General features: G+C 44.8%; 1 protein-coding gene across 1 annotated transcript; it reads left to right on the top strand.

The window, feature by feature from the left end:
- Window positions 1-5,815: 5,815 nt before the first annotated feature.
- On the top strand, window positions 5,816-22,335 carry SPTY2D1 (SPT2 chromatin protein domain containing 1). Its single transcript, XM_054171786.1, has 6 exons — window positions 5,816-5,937; window positions 13,496-13,610; window positions 14,784-16,376; window positions 17,739-17,898; window positions 18,526-18,603; window positions 19,776-22,335. The coding sequence occupies exons 1-6, from the start codon at window positions 5,878-5,880 to the stop codon at window positions 19,870-19,872; spliced, it is 2,103 nt and encodes a 700-aa protein (XP_054027761.1). The 5' UTR covers window positions 5,816-5,877; the 3' UTR covers window positions 19,873-22,335.
- Window positions 22,336-22,360: the final 25 nt, after the last annotated feature.

Here is a 22,360-nt window from a genome sequence, read left to right as displayed (position 1 = left end):
TGAGAACAGTCTGTGAGAGAAAGTAGGTGTGAAATCAGTTTAAAGTAAAACAAACTTGCCTTTCTGTGTGGTTTTACATTGAACTTTGCTACATTAGCTGAACACAAGTGAAGGAAACACTCAGGATAACACTGATGTGACAGAGAGGTGCAGGAGTTTGTGTCTTCGAGTCTGAATCTTGTTCCCTGATAATACACTAAAGAAATTGGATTTGTTATTCTTGGAGAGTGGGAGGTACTTGGTAATCTGGGCATGAGTTTCTTCAAGGCAGGGAGAGGACAAGATGAAGAGGTGCAATAGGTAGGGGAGCAGAAACAGTTCATTTTAGGTTGTTTTCATTTGGCAGCTTATTCAGCTGGTTTTCTGTTCCTGTGCAATACAGCAGAGATCCCTACAAGCAGCTAGAAGCCTAGCTTTCAGAAATGCCACAGAGCCCAAAACTGAGGTAGAACTTCAAATCAGGCTCACAGCACTGTTGGGGAATTAATGCCAAATATTTCCCTAAGTGTTCGAAACGAAAAGGCTTTGGCTCCAGAGAGAGATGTGAAAATGTACAACTCATGTGATCTGCTTCAGATGCCACAACCATCTGCAACTGCATGTGGCAGCACACATTTCTCAGATTATGAAGGGCTTCCAATACTTTCAGGAAAATAGATCAATCTTTGGTATGCTCTATTTCTTGTTTACTTCTCTCTCAGCGGCGTTCTGTGGAATTACCTCCTCCTGGAAAGCTCGGGGTGGGGTGGGAGACTTTGCTGAGCCTCCCAGCACAGAAGACATTGTGTACAAAAGTGCCTGAGAAGCAGCCAACATGAACAACAACGGCTGGCACCAGGAAAGGGTCACAGATGCTTGTCTGAACATGCTGTTGTGCGGTGTTTCCAACACGCGTAGAGCTGCTGCTCTGCTAAAGACACCACCGCCATCTGCTGTCATAAACGCGACCCGAACCAGGGAGCACGGAGAAGAATTAAGAGACACGAAACACTGAGTTGGAAGGGATCTCAGGAACTGCCTGGTCCAGCCCTTCTTGGGAAAAGTATGGTCTAGATTAGGTGGCCCAGCATCCTGTCCAGCTGAAGACTGCCCCATGCTGGGGACTCCACCACTTCCCTGGGGAAGTTGGTCCAATGGCTGCTTGATCTTGTGAAAATTTTCCTCGTGTCTAATCAGAATCTCCCCAGGAGCAACTACTTGTACCCCTTACCTCTCATCTTTTCTGTGTGATTCCTTGTCAGAAGGGAGTCTCCATCTTCTTTGTAGCCACCCTTTAAGTACTGGAACATGGTTATAAGGTGTCCCCAAGCCTTGTTTTGATCGAGACTGTACAAACCCATTTCTCTTAGCTGTTCCTCACATAGCAGCTTCCCAGTCCTTGGATCACCTTTTTGGCCCTTCTCTCTTTTTAGGATAGTGGGGACCCAAGACTGAACACAGTGCTTCAGGTGTAGCCTGACAAGCATTGAGTAGAATGGGATAATGACTTCCTTATCTCTGCTGGAGTAAAAGTCCCATGGGACTCCCATTTGCCCCAGCCCACCAGTGACTGCCATGGGCTAGTGCCTTCATTTCTCAACTCAGTCGTTCTCAGTGTTGCTTTCAATGCTCACCTCTTGCTTCTCTCTTTGCTCCTAGGCAGAAAGGACAGTCTCCTGTTGACCACATGAGCTGGCTCGCTGAAGAGCAGCTGGCAGTGACACTGCACTACATCCTTCTGGGGATGTGCGAGATGGGGACGGAGAGGGACACCTGGTCAAACTACAGCGCTGGCAGAAGGCAGGTATCTCTGTATCCACCTCTGTGTGCTCACAGCTGCCCACTGTGGCCTTCCATGCACCTGAAATGCCATTTTCTCAGAGCTGATATTCCATGCAAATACTTGGTCTCATAGTTGGGAGCTCAGACAAAATGCAGACAGAGGCTTCTTATGGGGCACCAGAACTGGATGCAGAACTCCAGGCAGGGTCTTAGGAGAGCAGAGCAGAGGGGGGAAATCACCTCCCTTGCCCTGCTGGTCACACTGCTTTTGATGCAGCCCGGGGTTTATTTACATATCAACTGTAGATGGTAGTTTCTGCCAGCACCATGGTAAGGGGGGACAATTACCCCTTGTCTGGCACAATGTTATCTGTCTCCTTTGAGTCCAGGTGACCAGACACACCCATTCCATCCCCACTGGTGGTTATCACTTGGGCAGGGCTACAGGAAATAAGGGGCAGGCTGGGGGCAGGGATTGCACACCACCACAGCTGGGCCCCTAAATAAGTGCCCTCTGTTTCTAAGGCAGAGGGTGATAAGCTCATCTCATCTGCTGAACAGAAGTCTGGGGGAGATGTTAGAAAGTGCCTTCTCATAAAGAGCAGGAGAGATTACAGCAGCCTTGAGTTTTGAGTAAATCAAGTGCAGATTAGACCAGTGTCTGCCAGAAATTACCCAAATAGAAACAATCCTGCTTTTTGGGTGGGAGGAAGGAGACAATTCCCATCCCTGTTTTTCTGGTACTCCTCTCTGGAGCCAAAGGTCATAATTTAGACATCTAAGCTAGATATCTAAATTACACATTGTCAATGCCAGCTCATTATCATCCTGAGACTCTTGCTTTCAATTTCTGTTCAATAGATCATTTGGGAGGGGGGGATAATCATAGTAGTTAATAGTTCAAAACAGAAGCAGCTATAAAGTAGACTGGCACCACCTTCTACAAACCTGATTTGTTCAGATCTGTGTTTTCCAAGTCCTAGGCTTCTTTTGAGCACATGCTGCCAGCCCTGCCAAAGGCTGATGATCTAGAGCGTTAATACAAGGCCACAGTAGGGCACCCACTGAACTTGCTGCAGAAAGGATGCAGGATGAAAAGGGGAAAGGAAAACTCACACCATGTTTCTCATTCAGAAAATGCTAAAACTCAGGCTCTGAACAGCCTTTGCTATTTGACCTCTGCAGACAGCCTGCAATTAAGAATTTAATCCTTTAAACACACTTCCCTTAATAGGATTTGTCACGTGCCTGAAGTGTGCATGGCTGAGCTGAAAAACTGTTGTTGAATACAGCTGATAAAAAGACTTGCCATGAAGACACTTTCTGGTAGAACACTGCCTTTTATTGTTCTGAGTTGTTTTCCTCTGGTCCCACATTAGGAAGATAATAAAACCCCAAAGTTAACCAAATTCTTGCTTAAGAAAAAACACTATACACAAACCCAATAAATCAATCTGGACTCTTCCAGAGCCAGAAACTGCAGGTCCTTGGGAGATCTGAGAGGAGTTTGGCTTTCTGGAAGAGGTATGATTAAATTCTCTGACTTTAACAATTCTTTCAAAGGAAGTTTGAGATGTAATATGCCCAGACTCAGGGTTACAAAAAGAGGAAGAAGAATTTTCCATCTTGGTTTTCATTTAGCAGAAATACCAGTTTGGTTAAAAGCACAAAAGTTGTTTCTCCTCTTGCTGCTGACAGCCCAGCTGTGTTGGGAGTCCTGGCAAGCCTGGTCAGCACCAGTCCATCACACCATAAGCATATGCAAAGGCTATGAAGAGCAGATACAAATTAAGAAGTGATTTCAGCTTGAGGGAGGACAGAGCTGTAGGCATACAGAGCACTGAGTTTCCCATTTGTTGTTGCACATCTGCCAGAGACAGGCTGGACCACATCAAAGCGTTGTGTTGGCATTTTAACACATGCTAGATGTGGGCTGAAGTGCCATGGGTGCAAGTGGGAATCCTGACACAGTGTCACTTGCCCTACAAATTGCCAGCAGCATACATTTACACAGTGCTGTCATCACTCCCATTGCCCCAGCACAGGTGTCAATCTCCTTGGCTGAAGGACATCTGCTATCACAGTATTGTCATACACAGGGCAAGGCAATGACTGTGGTTAAGGGTTTCCAAAATGTGCTGTGCAACAAACAACTGCAATGCCATCCCCTGGCCTGGTCCTAACTCTCCTTTTGGGTGCAGGGAGAGATTTTCTCCACTCATCTTCGGGGCTGCAGTCAGCCAAATAAAGGCTGCATTTAGCTAAGTGTTCCTGCCAGCTCTAACACCGACCAAAGTAAGCAAACATAAAAGCCAAAGAGCAACAATCATCACTCTGTCAATGCTGGTGTTGTTCTACAGGAATCTGAGTCACGCTAAAAGGCCTCTCAAGGAAGGGCGCAGTGGAGATACAAGAAATTCAAGACAGAGCAGGGAAATTCCGATTAAAGAAACACCACAGCAGTGATGGGGTGGCAGATAATGGCATCATGTCCTTCTTGATGGTACCACAGGGAGTAACAGAATGCTAAAAATGAGAGAAAAAGTGGTGAACCACTCACTGCCAGTGAGGGAGACTGACTGGGAAGTCCGAGAATGAAAAAATAATTAAACCAAAAATTCAAAGCAATAACATCAAGAGGGTGGAAACCAGAAGAGGTGATCAAGGTCTGAGTCAGAAGGAGAAAGTCAGTGCAGTGGTTTATGTAGGATGAGAATTATAAGAGAAAGATTAAACTTTGAGAGGACAAGGGGTTAAGACAGGACTGTGGACCAGTAGAAAACAGTGGGAGATCAGGAGGAGCACAGAGCAGAGATACCACAGCTAATGTTACAGAAACAACTGTCACATCTCCCGTGGTTCAAGGACTACAAAAGCCCCGTGAATTAACCCCTGCAGTGCCTCACTCAAACGTCTTGTTCCTGCCCTCAGCTAGGACCACACTGGGTGTCTTTGCACCAGGCTGCCACGTGGCTTAGAGCTGTACCTAGAAATGAATTTCAGCTATAGAAAAATGATGGAGAGGGCAGTGAAAAGGCAAAAGGAGACTGGAAAAGGAAGAACCTCAAAGTTCTGGAAGCTAGAGGTCAAGTAATAGCACTGTTAAAGAAGAATTTATGTTAAAAATGGATAAATTGGAGGAAAAAAGCTTCCTTTCCATGCCCAGGTTCCTATGAATAGCAGTGTAGAGCTCAGGAGTTTTTGTCGAATGGATATCAGATAGGAAGAGAGCTGACAGCCGATGCAAGAGAAGAGTCTTCAATCACCTAGTGTTCTTGCAGAGTTTTCCGGGATGTCAGAGGCTTGGGAAAATATTTGGATACACGCAGAACGTTTGGTTTGGCCGCTCCGAAGGAGCCCTGTTTACCCATGCGGCCAGGAGCGCACTGCTGCTGTGGCTGTGACACCATCCCTGGGAGCCAAGCACCGCTTGTCAAGCCTCGCTTAAGATCTCTGCAGAGACCGAGTCCCCGAGCACCCGACCCTTGTTGCAGGCGTTCAGCCTGAGCAGGCGGTGGAAGGTGGCCGGGAATGCGAGAGGGACGGGAGCAGGTGTCAGGGAGAGCTTCCAAAGGCTTTCCCCCTCACATCCCCACCGACCTCCTTGACACTCGAACATTGAGAGCTTAGATAGATAGATAAGCAAACGAATAAGCGGAGCCACGTGCGTTGGTTTGCTGACACGTCTCCATGAGGCCGGGGGGCTGACAACGCGTTTCTCTGGGAACGAACCCCAGCCCCAACGCCACAGCAGTGCCAAATGTCGGCCGAGGGCGGTCCCGGAAGCCCTTATTTAGGCCAGCCCCGCCGCAGCGCCGGGCCCCGCCAGTGCGGCGGGGCTGGCGGAGGCGCGCTGCCGGCGGCGCGCTGCCGGCGAGGCACCACCGAGCTGCCCCAGCGGACATGCTTCCTGCGGCCGCGCGCTTGTCACACAGGAAGTGACGCGCGGACGCTGTGACGCCGGCGCGCGGCGAGGTGATATAAAGGATAGGCGACGGGGGCCGGAAGCGAGAGGAGTCGAGCGGCGCGGCGGAGGTGGGCGGGTGGTGGGCTGCCGGGGCCGGAGAAGAGCGGGGAGGTGCGGGACGGCTGCCTCACCCTCTCCCGCAGCCAGCCATGGATTTCCGCAATATTCTCGTGATGGCCTCGGAGCAGCAGGGCCTGAACTCGGTGCCGGTGAGCTGAGGGGGCTGTGGGGGGGCTAATGGTGCGGTGAGGCCGGGGCACGGTGACCGTTACAATCGTCGGGGCGGCGGCGTCCGGGTTGCCCGCACTCAACGGTGGTCTTCGGGACCGCAGTTGCCGGCGGCTTAGGGCCGCGCCGGACTGTACGGGGGCTGGCGGGCCCGGCTACGCCGCGTTCCCCTCACGGGACATTGATGGGCTTGCTTGGGTTTGTCTCCTGATCTGGGCACCCGCCCGGGGAAAGTCGGTTGCGAGCCCGAGTGACACTTGCGGAGCCTGCTCATCCGGGCCAGGCCGGGCCTCTCGCCGCGCCGGCCGGAGATATGCGCTTTTGGGAGCTGGAGAAGCGACTGTGTGCCGGGGGGCGAAGCGGGGCTCCTCCTGTCAACAGGTCCCCGCACCCTTGGAGCTGGGAAGGGGCAGCGGGGTTTGCGCCTTCTGGTCGCCGAAAATAGCGAGATCCCGAGAGCTAACCTGGTGCTGCAGGGGAAGGCAGCGGTTGTGGCTGAAAGTCGGGTAAGTCCTTTTGTTTGCTCTGAAAACAGAAGTCTGCCACGTCTCAAATGCGGGTCGGAGACAAAGAGTGACAAGTTTTTTGGGGTGAATGAGCCGCATTGTCCAACACCTTCCTATCCATATCGCTAAGGATACTTCGTTGCCTGTGACAACTACGTGGAGTTGATTGGTGGAAGGCGTTTGGGTTATTCTGAATGTTGTTCTGTAGTCTGTGTTTCAGCAGTTGGTGTTTTAACTTAAGCTATCAGGTTTGTTAATTCAATGTGAAATAAGCCTTTTGCCTGTTTGAATGAAGGCTGGCAGTAGGAAGGGTGTGTGGCCTTTTGGTACATTAACGCACTGGGTTTCATTCCTTTGGCAGGACCCAAATTATAAGTTGTGGGTACTTATTTGAATAAAAAATATTTTCTCCCTGGTAGCCACCAGCTAGAGACAGCTGCTGTCTGTTCTTTACCTGAGTGCTGGAGTTGTGTGTTTCCATGATTAGCTTGCTTAAACCACTGTAAATGAGAGGAGCAGCAGGTTTTTAATGTAAAATACAGGGTGGGGGGGGGAAACCCAGAATCACTCCACTCTTTAGGGCTGATACTGCTGAAAGGGAGACACTCAAGAATTGAGAGTATCCTCAGTGTCTTCATATCACCAATAAAATTCTGGCAATGTCCACAAATGTTGTGACCAGTTGATAATATGGACCAGCCATATGGTAGGTAGGTGTAAGTTTGTCAGATTCCATCATGTTTTGAAAAGCTTATAAAATGTAGTCTTTGATATTTAGCCTGATCTAGCTTGTCTCTGACACAATATGGTTTGTAACGTAAATAATGGAAGTATCAAATATATAAATAATTTAAGATATTAAACTGCCTGCTTGGTGGCTTCAGTGTTACACAAAGTTGTCATTTGGGTGGTTGTAGCTCTTTAGATGCTTCAAATGTATTTTCCCCTTGGCTTTCTCATGCAGTTTTAATGTACTCTGCCACACTGTCACCAGTAGTTATAAACTGTGATGATGAACTGATGATGTATCTGTCGTGCTCTCTGTTGCAGATGTGATGGTGGAGGGAGGCAATCCTGCTAGTTGTGCAATGGGTGAGGGTGCCCTTACTCCCTCTAGAAAAGGCAGGATTAGGCTCTGCTTACCTGATTAACTCATGGAGCGAGAGTGCAATTGAATCCATGGCTGATGCACTTTGGTTTCTTACTGTCGTAGCACATCAGTGCAGCTTTTAACTGTAAAGTTGGCTTTAGTCTCTGAGCAAAAGTGGAGCTGTGCTTTTCACTGCTTGGGGTTATCTGCAGATGTCAGGCTTAAAAAGAAGGGCCCATGGAGGCTTTCTGATCAATGGACATCAAAGTGACTCCATTAGATTAAAGCTAGTACATAGAGTAAGTTCTTACAGGAAGAATGTAATTATTTCCATTAAAAACACCCTACAGACTAGCTACAAAATTCACTGGTATGTAGTTACCAGGTTTCTAGAAATGATCACTCCTGCATCAATCAACATAACCCCTTAAACTTCCCTTTGAGAAGGTTATGTTAAATTTCAGTGTGCTAAACTGAATATTCCACATCTGTTTTAACAACAAACAGAGTAACATCTACAAGTAGTATATATGCCTCAAAAGTGGAAAGCATAGAGAAACTCCATTGAAGAAATGATAGGGTCTTGTATGATGAGAAACCTGCACAGAATGAGTGTTGCATCATGTCCCTGTGAAAACGGATCTGCTTGTTCATCTCCCTATGGAAATCCAGATTCAAAAGGGACCTTGCTGAAATCAGCCTTTCAGTTCCCTATTAGGCTGCATCAGGTTTTGTTTCTAAATACAACAGCACATCTGTGAACTAGGGTACAAGCTGTTAATGATGTGTTGCTAACAATCTTCATAGCCGCCGCTGAGGAGAGCCGTCGTTTTTCTCAGCGTGTTCCACGGGGGCTCCGGTGCTCTCTGTGTATCTTGTTACATGTGGCCCTGTTAGCAGGTCGTCAGATTGCCAGTGTCATCTTGCTTCCCTTAGGCATGATGCTGGTTGTGAGATTTAATGTTGATTTCAGTAAGGTATAAAAAGTTTCTGTCACCCTTTTGGGGTGAAATTGGCCCACTCTGTTACACTGTGAGTTTTATGTGGCATGATGGATGTGGTGAAGCACTGTGAGATGTTTCCATGGAAAAATATTCTCCCAAGTATGAAATTCTGGTGCAGTTTCTTCAAAACCCCTGAGCAGAGTTGGAACCAAGTCATTCTTTTATTTCACCTGATTTCTCTTGGCATAAATGATTTATTATAAATGGCTTCATTTAGCTCCCTGCTCCTTTTAAGTGAGGAGGAATCTGTGGTGTACAGAACTTACCAAAAAAGCTGATACTGAATAGCATTTAACCACAAAGAGGGGACCCAAAACTGAAACATTTTGTCATCCACGTCAGCACTTGCTGAAGTCCCATTTTAAGTCAGTGTGATACAGTGAGTCTGCTTCCTTACAAAGTAGCCTCCAGTGAAGCTGAAGTACTTGGAGTTTGTAGAGGAGTTACCAGTGTTTGTGAAGTAAAACAGTAGCAAAATCCCAGAGTTTGTTCAGAGGAGCTTGCTCATAGCATTGTGATCTACAAACCATGGAGCACTTGCCCGTGGGCAAGAGAAGCCTAGCAAGAGAAACTGGGAGAGTGGCAGTGAAGTAGATTGCAGTGAGAGACTCCTATATGGTGTGCACTTATGTGGTTAAAACTTGTCTCAAAACAAGGCCTAGGAATGTTTTGTATTTTGTCAGCATCCACAGGGGAACTGAGATGTAAATAGGTGGCAAGGGCTGAGGAGGGCTTTACTCTTGACCCAGCTTGATAGCGAAGTTCCAGGAGGCCGTAAGCATATGGAGTAAAACGTGTACAGAAAGGAAAGCACAAAGTATGCTTTTAATGTTTTACTGTGTAAAGCAACACTTAACAGGAGAACATTCTGCAGTTTTTCCAGCTAATGGTTCAGCTTGGGTGTTGTGACAGCAATTGTGAAATCTTGACATCATTTTTGCAACTTTTGGAGTAAAATGATATGAGTCTGTTAACTTGGTTTGGGGAGGGGACAACAGTATGAGCTGGCAGTTAAGATCCTCTTTTCAGTAGTGCTTTTTCTCTTGGTAGGGGTTGCTAGAACCTGAAGAGTCTGAAACAAATTCAAGCATGCTTGGTAACTGTTTAAAATTAAAGTTTCATTACCTTGGGTTTCCTGTAGCACGGTCTCAGGCTTCAAATCTTATAACAATCACTTGTTAGATGATACAGAAAGAAAAACAAACCAGAACAAAATAACACCAAAAAACCTAAATATATATATGTGTGTGTATATATATATATATATATCCCACAACCCAGCTTGACTGGGTGCATCCAGAGAGGGAGCCTGAACAAAGAAATCTCTAGGCTTAGTCTAAGCTCCCCTCCCATCACGTGACTCTTTAGGGACATTTGGGTCTGAGGCCTTCTTGGGCTGTTCTTCCTCTTATCTCAAGGGTACAACCTCTGCTGGTGAATGTGGCTATCTTTTTTGGCAGGATGCAGCTTTTCTTAACAGTTGTTACCCTCTTTTTCATGGGATGCTCTGGTCTCAAGGTTTCTTTCAGAAAACCAAGTGGAAGTTCAACCTAAGTTCAGTGCCTGTGGCCCAAGGCTTTAGCAAATCTTTGTTTGTGCTATATGATAGATTCCATTTGAGCTACTGCAACTGCCAGTGACTTGGCTATCATTAGACAGTGATAATGGTAGTTAGGAAAGCATTATGTGCATGCATTCTAAGGTCTTAATGGCAAAGTGAGCTGCTGATAACCCCAGCATGATGTCTGCAGAGTGGACAGTGATAAGACATGCAGCAGAAGCCTGAAAGTACCAGCACAGGGCAACAGCTGAGGTCCCTGTGCAGGTAACGCAAATGGCTACTTGCAGTTTGGAAAGCTGCCTGTTGAGGAACTAGTATTAGAGCACTGAGAGCAGTGAGGCAAACAATGTGTGTGTGGGTTGAGTGGGTAAATGAACCATAGGTGATGTTATCAGAAAGGACATTAAAAGGGGAAACGGGGATTCCCCATTGAATAAGGCTTCATGCCTTGGTAGAATGGTAAGGAAGAACAGGAAGAGTGTTGCAACAAACAGGGGTCACATCTGGCTAGTGAAAAGCAGACAAACCCCTCCCACCCTGTGAGACCTCTGCAAGTTGTCCACACTGGACAGCACAAGTCTTTACATGGTATGTGCAAACCCCTAGCAAAAATGAGTTGCACAAGTGCTTGACTTGAGAAGCAGGTTTGGCAGAATTGATCACTCACATCTTGCATTGCTACCTGTGTGAATATTGAGTGTGCTACAGAGTACCTCAGATTGTTTTTAAGGTACTAATTCCCTTCAGCCTGTTTCTGAAGGGATTTCTCATAATGTATGGAGTGCTTTGCTTCTGTCTGTTTTGATTTAGATAGAGCATGCCAGATGAGCTTGGGCCACTGAGTCACGTGCTACATGTGAGCAAACAGTGAGAGACAGTGGTGCGTTGTGGTTTGGGTTTCCTCAACAGTTTGGTCTTGGAATACTTTTGGTGTAAGTTGGGGAGGGAAGGACCTCAGCTTCCCAGGAGAGAGGGGCTTGGCTTCAGCTATCTTATCCTTTAAATAGTCCTAGCTATGACCTTCAAATCTAGTGATTTCAATTGTAAACACCAAAAAGTGTTCTGGGTTGGAAAGTCTGAGTGATGAGGATGTACAAAATCAGATCTCAGGTTGTGGTAGACTGCTGTGCAGAAGTGAACCTTGGTAAGTGAGCTTAAGTGTAGTAGGACTTTAATGTGATGACCCAACAAGTCAGGTTTTACTACTGCAGTGCATGTTGGGCAGTCTATCGTTTTGGTGGTGTAATTTCTGAGTTGTAATTACTTGCAGAACATTTAGCTGTAGTAGCTTTACCAGATATTTGTGTAATTTTTGATTTAGGTTTCAAAAAGCTAAATGAGGGTATGAAGGTATTTGTGGGAATACTGACTTTTATTACTGTTTTCATCTGGGACTCCATTTCACAGCTCTTTCATTTGGGAGAGATTGCAAATTTCCATGTGTTAAATCTTGATTTTTAGGTTATAGTCTGTTCATTTACTGCTAAACCAAACACACAACCCTCAACTAGAGTAGGGCTTTTTCTAAATGTATTCTGCATTCTATGTGCTTCTGGGTTTAACTGGCTTCTATTGTATTCATCTCTGCAATGATCTCTGTTCTTCTCATTGCTTTATCTTCTCTATTCTGTCTGTAGGAAGAAGATCAAAAAGCTTTTGTTTCTTTCCATTTATCATTCTAAATCCCAGTCTGATAATTGGTACATTTAGGAAAGGCAATGTCTGAACAGGTGTAGCACACTAGTGCAAGTGTTCATTATATATTCCAGGAGGAAAGGCACTGGGACTCCTAACACTAAAATAACAGTTACTGGAGAGAACAGGGGAAGGAAAAAAGGGGATAGCACAGATGACATCTGCTTAGCTGCTGGAACCTAAGAGGGTCAACACTGGTCAGACATCTAAGCATGGCACACTGTAAATGCTGTCTGTGATAAGGATCACCAGCACTGTAGCCTTTGGAGGTTTTATAAGATGTTCTTAAAGAAGCTGTTTCCTCTGCCAAGCAAAAGGGTGTTATATGAAAGCATGCTGCTTCTCTTCAGATGCTACGTATTCTTTCACCTCAGTTCATCCAGTGATCTCAAGTAAGTACACCAGGGTGCCAGCCTGTACCTGGTCAAGTCAACTGCTGCTTGGATCACTAAATTCTTCATGTGTAATAGTCTTCTGTTTAAGATCACTGTAGCAGGAGCTGCAGTCATCATCACTGGCTTCAGATCAACCTATTAATTATGTTGTTGAAGTCAGTTGCAAATTACTTTTGGAGTAATTCCATTTTTTGAGTTTATTTGTTTTCACTGAGTAAGATAACCTGAAACTGAAATGAGCATTCAGACAAAAGCTGAAAGCCATCATGGACCTGTAAACCTGCAGGCTCTGGCAGCTTGGGCTGTAGTCTGCTTTTGTGTCCTGCTTGGTCAAAGACTAAGGCTGAGCTGAAATTCTTGTACTGGGCTTACTGAAACTTTTAAGTTTTAACTGTGATTTGTCAAGGTTCAACAGGTGTGGTGACAGGAGTCACCTTATTAACTACTGCATGGGAGAAAACATACAAATGAAAGTAGAGTTTGAATCCAGTTAGAATGATTTACATGGAGTCTGGAGATGCAGAGAGTAATGAGGACCCTGCTGTTTTGTCACAAGGTCATCCTGTCTGTCCCACTCCAGCTTTTTTAACTCCTTTTGGAGCCTAATCATAGTCTTAGACTTGGTCAATGGTTTGTGTAATGGAATTATCCATACAATGCTTGAGTAATATTAGGTAGCTATATGGATTAGTAGTATCTGAGAACATTCAGTGTGCTGTCAGTCACTTGCCAAGTGACTGTTGTGGTTAGTAAGATCTCTCTATGTTGGATAAGGAGGGATTGATGTCTTTCTGAGGCAAGGAATCTGACCTTGAGAGGTGGAAAGGGTCCCTTCCCTTGAAGGAAAGGGTCACCTGGTATGCAGTCCACCTGCAGTTCCAGGAGAGCACAAACAGGGCCCATCCTGATGGTAATACTTCCAGGGTGAAGTAGCTGGCTGCTGGGCAGCAGTGTAGACAAGAGAGGGCTGTGCTTTCATCTTCTGCTTCTGGGTTTCCAAGCCACATTTCAAAATATTTTTTCAAGACACTGTCAGTCCCTTGTACTTGATCCAGGGCCTTTCTAGTTGGCAACTTCACCCCAAGGACATGAGACCTGTTGCTCCTTAGCATGAAACAAAGTAGGGCTGAGTCAAGTGTCTGTCACAACTCTCTCAGCTGAACTCATGGTTTCTTCTGGACCGTCTCTATGGTTGAAGTCAAGTGCATGCCTGTTACCAACTTGTCAGCCTTAAAAGCTTTCAGGCTTACATTTTTTAACTTGTCTGACATTTCTTTGTTCTTTACAGAAAAGGTACAGTCTGGCTGTTGGCCCTCCCAAAAAGGTTCCAAAAGTCAAGGGTGTGGAGTCCGCAGCAGTGCAAGCGTTTCTCAGGCGGCAAGAAGAAGAAAAAAGGAAAAAAGGTAACAGCCCAAAATATTTCCTGTGGGAGACCTTCACTGACTTTTAGGAGGCTTTGTCACCTTATTTGAAGCTCTAGCAAATAGAGCTATATATCTGTTTCTGATAACTGATGCTGAGGGAAAGCCAGGACTGAGTAAGGACTAGGAATATCTGCATGCTTTCCTAAGGAGTTTAATATTAATCTGCTACACTAGCACTTGCTGTTGGAGATCAAGCAGTAGTTAAGGTCAAGAGATTCTGGACCTTTGAAGACTTAAATTTGAAAAGCTTGATTGGTGTGCAAAGAGTCCTTATTGTGTCTTAACATAGTGTATCGGTAGTCTCTTAAATTTGTGAGGCAGAGGCTTTGAGCCACAGTTTTTCCACTACATTATGTCCTTTAAAAAGTCTGTGGAATAAATCCAATCCATTTTCTGGGAATTGATGCTTTTCCTAAGACTTTCTGGTATTTGGCCACTGCTTTCTTGATCTCTCCAGTATCTGGCATTCAGACCTCTCATCCTATTCACCAGCTAGTTCAGCCTAAATTTTGTTAGCAGAGCACACAGTGACTCGAGTTACAGAATGGGTTTATGCAGAAAATAGCTAAAAGCAGTTGAGTGAGCACACAGGACAGACTGGAGGCACAAGGTTCTGTCAGACAAATGTAGTGACCAGCAGCTTCTGGTGGTTGGCTGCTTCTGTCTCTCCCGTGCACCCCTCTACACACACACTCAGCCTGTTTTCCAATTCTTTTCTCCCCACTACCCCCCCAATAATCTGTGATTCTCTCCCTTTCCTCCTCTTCTCTTAAATATGCGATAGTAAATTCTGTGTAGTCTCAAAATTCCCCTGCTCAGTCTCAGAACTCCTTCCATCCACCCCTAAGTCCTGTACCTCCTGACACAGTAATTCTCCTTAGTTTTCATAGCATTCTGAGAGCTGCTGTGATTCGGTCACCTCTGAGTTTTGCAATAGCAGCATTTGGATTAATTGTTTGCCTTTGTTTGTCAGAGTAGCTGATTCAGATGGGTTAGTTTGCCCTGTTGGCAGACCTCCGATCACTTTGATTTGTGTTGCATAGCTGTTAGCCAGATATGCTTACATTCTGTCCTAAATGGTTTATCAGTTTGGAAGAAATTGGAATAAAAAGTATGCAAAGGCACTAACTTTCTCCTGGGTTTCTATTATAGCACTGGAAGAAAGAAGGAAGAAAGAAGAACTCTTGGCTAGACGAATTGAACTGAAACATGACAGAAAGGCAAGAGCCATGGCCTCACGAACAAAGGATAATTTTTATGGCTATAATGGCATTCCTGTTGAAGAGAAGCCTAAAAAGAGGAGGACTTGTGAGAATGTTGCTCAGGCCTCAGAGGCTGAGCATGTAACAGAAGATGAAACTGAGCAACTTGAATACAGTCAGACTGAGTCTGAGTATGAGCAAGAAGAATATGAAGAGAAGCCATCGAAAGCTGCAGTGAAACCAAAGGCTCCTCCCAAAAGGGCACCAGCACCTCTGAATTTTGAAGAGCTCTTAAGGCTTGCTGAGAAAAAACAGCACGAACCAGTGGAAATCAAAGTAGTGAAAAAGGTAGAAGAGAGACCCAGAACAGCAGAAGAATTGAGGGAGAGGGAGTTCTTGGTACGCAAAAACAAAAAAGTAGAAATGCATAAAAAAAGTGAGAAGGAGGTAAAGAACACAGGGATATCCAGTTCTTCAAAAAAGGTGACTGTTCAGAAAGAACCTGGGAGTGCAAAACTTAACAAAAGCTCTCTAGACAAACATTCCACACCAAAAGGCAGCCTGTCATCTTCTCTCAGTGGTACTGATAAGAAATCCAAAGCACCAGCAATGACTGAAAAACATTCAAGGTCATCTGCCTCCAGGTTTGATCAAATGGAAAAAACCTCCCAAAATGGCTCCTTAAAAAGCTCCACTGGTAGCAGCCATGGTAAATTACCTGTCAATGGTGTTGGAAAGTCTGTCTCAAGCTCTCACGTGCCACCCTCAAAACCAGCAGCCAATGGGGCTCAGAAGCTGCCATCTGCGAAAGAATCTGGCCTGAAAAAGCCTACCCATACAAAATCAGCAACTGCTGCAGCCCTTCAGCACGGGGTCAACTCCAATGCAAAGCGATCAGGCAGCAGCTTAGGAAAAGGAGGGCCTGGACATCCAGGCGGCAGTTCAAGTGTAGGACCGGGGCGATCAAGCAGCAGTTCCGGTATGGGACCTGGAAGGCCAGGCAGCAGCTCGAACCCAGGACCTGGGCGACTGGGCAGTGGCTCAGGTGTGGGACCTGGAAGGCCAGCTGGCAGCTCAAGCACAGGACCTGGGCGACCAGGCAGCAGCTCCAGCGTGGGACTGGGGCGACCAGGCAGCAGCTTGGCCAGCGGACCAGGAAGGCCAGCCAGCAGCACAAATGCAGGACCTGGGCGACCAGGCAGCAGCACGGGTACAGGACCAGGAAGGCCAGGAGCTGGTCAAAGCACAGGACCTGGGCGACCAGGTAGCAGCTTGGGAACAGGACCTGGAAGGCCAGGAATCAATCCAAGCACAGGAGCCAAGCGCCCAGGCAGCAGCTTGGGAACAGGTCCGGGAAGGCCAGGAGTTGGCCCAAGCGCTGGACCTGGGCGGCCCGGCAGCGGCGTGGGTGCAGCTGTGAAACCCAAGTGTACTGTTGTATCAGAAACTATTTCTTCTAAAAACCTTGTCACAAGGCCTAGCAATGGACAGATAAATGGAACGAGACCTTTCCAAGGGCATAGACCTGTGCTTCATCCACAAGGTATTGAGAGTAAAGGATTTTTTTTTTCCTCTTAATTGTTTGGTTTGTATTTTTGTACATTGAAATTGAGGTCTTTGACAATTTCAGATGCAGTTAGGAAGACTTGGACAAGACACTGTCTTTGCCTTTTAAAGAGTGCACTGAGTGCATTTAACAGTAGAAAGCCTTTTTTTTTCCCCCCCTGCCTCGTCACACTTAAAATCATTTCTCCTTGTGCCCTTATTCCTTGAAATACAGAGCTGGGTAGTGAAGAACTGCATGAAAGAAGCTGCCTGTGATGGATGTTGGTATGCAAGAGCTGTTAGAAGGAAAAATACTGCTTTGCTTAGTCTTTAAAGATTTGTTGTGTCTTAAATAACTGATGGTGGAAGTGATATGTGAAAATTGCAATCACACAACAAACTCATGACTGACATTTAAATGTTTTGGCAAACTGACCTTAGCAGTAACCAAGCAGTTCTAGAAGTTCATTCCTGAACAGGAACAAACAGCATGGACTGTATTAGAAGGAGTGTGGTTAGTAGGCTGAGAGATGTTCTCCTCTCCCTCTGTTCTGCCCTGGTGAGGCCACATTTGGAATGTTGTGTCCAGTTCTGGGCCCCTCAGTTCAAGAAGGACCTTAGAGAACTGCTTGAGAGAGTCCAGTGCAGAGCCTTAAAGATGCTGAAGGGAATGGAACCTCTCCCTTCTGAGGAAAGGCTGAGGGACTAGGTTTCTTTAGCTTGAGGAAGAGGAGGCTGAGGGCTGCCCTCATTCATGTTTATAGACAGGTGAGTGTCAGGAGGATGGAAGCAGGCTCTGCTCAGTGATGTCCAGTCACAGGACAAGGGGCAGTGGGTGCAAGCTGGAGCAGAGGAGGTTCCACATAAACATAAGTAAAAACATTTTTTCCCTGTGAGGGTGACAGAGCCCTGGAGCAGGCTGCCCAGGAAGGTTGTGGAGTCTCCTTCTGTGGAGACATTTAAAACCTGCCTGGATGGTTTCCTGTGTGACCTGCCCTAGATGGTCCTGCTCTGGCAGGGGCATTGGACTGGATGATTTTTTTCAGGTCCCTTCCAACCCCTAACGTTCTGTGATTCTGTGTGAAATAGGTGCCTAGAAAACCTTGAACAGGAACATAGATTTCTGTCTGGTTCTTTCCTCAGGAAGCCTTAGGTTATACTTAAGTAATCTTCTACAGCACAGCTTAGAGGAAGTATTTCCTTTGACTAAGTTTCTGAGAATTGCTAGCTGACTCAGTGCAGGAGTTTTCCACCTTGAAGCCCAGAGCTGTAAAATGGCTGTGCCCAAGGTACAGCAGGGAAAATCACTGCTCAATTAATGTTATTAATTGATTATTTTTTTCACTCCTCTGCCATTTAGGTCTTGGAAGACCACCTATTGGTTACAAGAGACAAATAGAAGACGATGATGATGATGATGAATATGACTCTGAAATGGATGACTTCATTGAAGATGAAGGGGAACCCCAAGAAGAAATATCAAAGCATATTCGGGAAATATTTGGCTATGATCGGAAAAGGCAAGAAAAATGCCAGTTCTGAGACACTGCTGAACAAGCAGCAGAACAACAGAATTAGTAGAGATCAGCAAATGAAAGTGGCTTAGAAACAGGGGAAGAGATGGTATCCAAAAATGGTTTTACACTGCAGAAATTTAACAAGCATCAGAGTTGCTTCTGTGCAGAAGGGCCCTTGACTTTCATACAGCCTGCTGTGCTCTTCTGGGGAACAATAAAATTTGGTAGAGTAGGACACAGCTGGGGAAAAAGCACAGCTTCAAGGTCTCACCTGTACAGTTCATAGCAACTCTTTCCTATTATTGGCTGTTAAAATACTTTCTAGCCATCTGCAGTATTCCAGAATTCATCAGATGTGGCTGCCTGAATATAAACTGCTACATGCAATAGTGTTAGCTGCTCAGTAAGAGGCTCTAGCTTGGTGTGACTAGGAACTGCTGGAAAATGTAGGGTCTGGGTTTGTTTAAAATAGTTACTTTCTTCTACCTTATTGCCAGACAAAACTATTTAAAGGCTTGTAGCATAGAATTTGTATATGGCACAGTAATTGTTCTAAGAAAGGATGTGAATTCATAACTGCACATTATCATGGGGTTTGAGTGTGCTGAAAGCCAACATTTTAATTTGCAGATACAAAGATGAAAGTGATTATGCCTTACGTTACATGGAGAGCAGCTGGAGAGAGCAACAGAAAGAAGAAGCTAGGAGGTAAGCATGGATTTTAAACTCGGCTAGGAAGTGGGGAGTTGGTTTATTGCTCAAGGCATGGAGCTAAGTTAGAGTGGGTATCTGCTGCTTTGTAAAGCAGAGGTAAGGAAGCCTTACCATTTTTAATAAGAAGGCTCAGGGAGAGGAAAAACTCAGCCAGCCAGTGGTGAGTACAGTAGATAAATCTTGTATGTTCGTTCTCATGGATCACTAACTTTGCCTGCAGAAGCCCCCCAACACACCAAATTTATGGCCAAACATCTGTTTCAGTGCCCAGAAATATAAACAACTAGGCTAAATTGTTGGTTTATGAGCCTGCAGTGGAACAATTTAGCCCAGAAGAGTTGAATCCTCATGGTGATGTGGTCAAACATTTTGCACTGAGGTGTATGCTGCTCTCCCTGATGTTGTTTCATAATGAACCATGGATGTACAAATGCACTCGCTCAGTGGGGCTACAAATTAGGCTGTAACTTTGTCACACCCATTTCTAGTATCAGAGCAGCCCTTACTTAATGATGAGATCAGTCATTGCAGGTATTGTTAAGTATCACTTTCAACACACTGACTTTTGGAAGCTGAAGAAACCATGCAGGAATGTAGCTAAAACATGCCATGTTAGCAGAGTCTCTTCCATGGGCCTGTTCACCAGAGCCATGGCAGTTAGATGGACTGAGGGAGGAGCTGTGTTGGGCTTGTAGCTACCTGAATGGTGCCTCCAGCTAGAAAGCTGCAATCTTTTCCTTCTGATTGACACATCATTCCTTCCCTCACCAATATCAGTGGTTTAGGTGGCTCTCAGAGAACTGAGTCAGCCCTGCTGTGACTTGTATGCAAGAGTTATACCAGCAAGAACTGATGGATGGGCTTCAGAAACTACTTTTCAGAATAAAAATGATCCTCTATATTACAATTTTTCCAATCTTGATTTGTTTACCAAGTTTTGGGTAGTTTTTGCCTGAAAACATTCGATTCTAATGTAATGATTAGACTCTTGATTTCTTAAAGCTGTCTTCTTGATGTAATTAAAGAAAACTTATGCTAGTTGAACTGAGCTAAAACTTTAGCTCATATGAGCTGTCATACTTGTAGGATTGCTTTTCCTGGGGGAGGGGTAGAAGTCAACATTCCTGTTTGTGGCAGTGTGTAAAAGATTTAATCTTCTTTGGCAGCTTGAGACTTGGTGTTCAGGAGGACTTAGAAGAATTGCGACGGGAAGAAGAAGAGTTAAAACGCAAGAGACAGTCGAAGAAGCTGAGGACACGTTAATGACTTACGGTGTTGACTTTGTTCATGTTTCTGCTACCCTCTGCCTCCATACATCTCTTATTCTACTTCAGTTTCCATTTGCTTGTTAGAGGGCAAAAGAGTATTTAAAGGGATGAAAGTACTGAAAAGCAAGGGTTTAGTTTGACCTAAATAAGATATTTATTTTTAATACTTACCAAGGTTGGTTTTTTATGAAGAAATTACTGCACTAATGCATATTAAGTGGAATGAAATTAATAATGTTTCCATTGATTAAACCAGTTCAAGATGCCAGCAGAAATATTGACTAGCTATGCACTGACTCAGAACTGTTGGGCCCCTATACCAGTCAATCAATTTTGCATTCACTTGAAAGGAATAACATTCTTGTTCCCTGATACTTCTTGAGACTTACAGAAATTGCTTTATTACCCTACTCTGTCTCCCAGCCCGAGCCTCAAAGTATTGAAATGTCCTTTTCTGTAGAGAAGCAGTTTGGGTGTAAATTCAGCCATTGCCACAGATGTTCAAAGCAATAAAGTGCTGCATAGTTTCTGATTTGAGGACCCATAAAGATAATCTGAACCTCTTTATTTCTGAATGGAAAAGTGCATGTCGTGTGCAAATTGTACCGTTACAGGTATGGCCAGAAGACTGTTGGCTTTTGCTGTGTCTGGCATTCCAATCCCAACCGAATTCAGTATGATAAATACACACCCTGAAAACAGGAATTCCTAGTGTGTGTAGCCTGTGCTTTTGGGCTCAAGCCTATGCTTGGGAATCCTCCTCCTGCCCTGTCAATCTTCACATTCACTTAACAGCTTCTGCAGCTTTTACAAATGGTGTACAGTGCACTTGTTTGTTCTTGCATTAAACATCAGATGAGTTCAATGAGTTTAAAATGCGAAGCAGTCCTTTATCTAATTAGGTTTTGCTATTTAGAGAGCACATCAGGATGAAGGTTTATTAGAATGTATTTGCAGCTCTTCAATATTAACAACTTCCTGTTAAGTGGTTAATACTTGTGATTAATTTCATCAAACCAAATCTAAACTGGTCCATACAGCAGGAGAGTTAGTTCAGTTACCTTAATGCCCATATTTGCACATTATTTCTAACTATGCACTTAAAGACTGTTTCTTTCTGTAACTTGTAATTTGTTTACAATCAGCACAGGGTTCACAGAAGTCTATGGGAGTTGTGCTAAGAGCCTGAAGCTCAAATCTGATGTTGCATCTACCTAGACTTCCTGAGGTTGCCCTTCAAAGCTCACCAGTGTCACTACTTAGCTTTGCCTCAAGCTCCAGGGCTCCATTGATAGTACCTCTGTCTTCAGCTGCTGAGGCTGTTATGTTTTAATGCTAGAAGTACTTGACAAAGTACAAAAAGGGCTTTGGGTGTTTGGGGAGTTAAATAAAAAGGAAAAATTACCCTGTAGAAAAATGACAAAGGAACCTTTCCTAGCAGGGGACTACTTTTAACAGTGTTGCTTCTGGGAAGGAGTTCAGATGGCAACCTGCAAGAAGCAACCTTGGAAGCTGCTGAAATTTAAACATCTGACTCTTAATGTAAGAAAAACCAGACATGTCTTTTGAAGACATTTTCTGTCAATGGTGTAGCATTTCACTGCCTCAGTAAAACACTGATAGGGGAAGCTATTGGGATAGATTCTATAAACTAATTCAGTGTTAGTTGACAGGGAGCCCAGATGAAGACACCATCATTGCTCCTCTATTTTTAACCTTTTTTATTAACCAACAAAAACTGTTTCTCAGTGTGCTTGAAGCCATGCAAGATAGTGCAACCTCTCTGCTTGTCTAGAAGTGTGTTATATTTCTTCTGCTTCATTGAGACCATCTAAAGTTTTCTGTTATGGTTCTAGAATTATCCATTCAAGAAAGTGGATACTGGGACCATGAGCAAGTTACTGGGCTGTTTTACTTTTTAACTCATCTTAGCTGGAGAAAAGTTCTGGATCTGTCAACCCAGACAGCTATGTCAGCTATGAGCAGCTGCCTGCCTGGCTGGGAAAAAAAAGTCTATTGTGAAGCAAAAGAAATATTCATTCAAAATTGGTTCAGCTGGGAACTAAATCTGCATTTCAGATAAAGGAAGATTAAATCAAATCTGATTATTTCACCCCTTTCTGATTATTGAAACATGCAAGATGGTTAAATTTCCTAATCTGTAAAGCACTTTGTCATTTGTCTTTTAGGTGGTGACTGGAATGTACTCTGCTAGCCTCCCTAAGACACTGTGTAACTCTTTCCTCACAGAGTGATCCTTGCTTAGACTTTATCTATTTCGTATGAAAACTTCTTCAAGGACACGTTTGTAATTTTCCAGCCAAGTACTTTCTCACAATTGGGTTGCAAATTTTGTATCAAATGTTTTGAGTTTTAAAGTGCTTGCACTTGCTGCATATTTGTAAACTGGCTAGGAAGGAGCTAAATTTGGGGGGGGTTAATTCCTGACCTTGTATCCAAAACCGGATGAATAGTGTTAATCT

The sequence above is a fragment of the Dryobates pubescens genome, chromosome 22 (genome assembly GCF_014839835.1).
Source record: "Dryobates pubescens isolate bDryPub1 chromosome 22, bDryPub1.pri, whole genome shotgun sequence".
NCBI classification, from domain to species: Eukaryota; Metazoa; Chordata; class Aves; order Piciformes; family Picidae; genus Dryobates; species Dryobates pubescens.
The sequence above is the reverse complement of the archived record's forward strand: the minus strand, read 5'-3'. Positions and strand labels throughout refer to the sequence as shown.

Coding starts and splice junctions, on each gene's coding strand:
- SPTY2D1 (XM_054171786.1), top strand. CDS start 5,878: ATGGATTTCCGCAATATTCTCGTGATGGCCTCGGAGCAGCAGGGCCTG. Junction 5,938..13,495: donor AGGGCCTGAACTCGGTGCCG/GTGAGCTGAGGG, acceptor TGTTCTTTACAG/AAAAGGTACAGTCTGGCTGT. Junction 16,377..17,738: donor ACCTGTGCTTCATCCACAAG/GTATTGAGAGTA, acceptor TCTGCCATTTAG/GTCTTGGAAGACCACCTATT.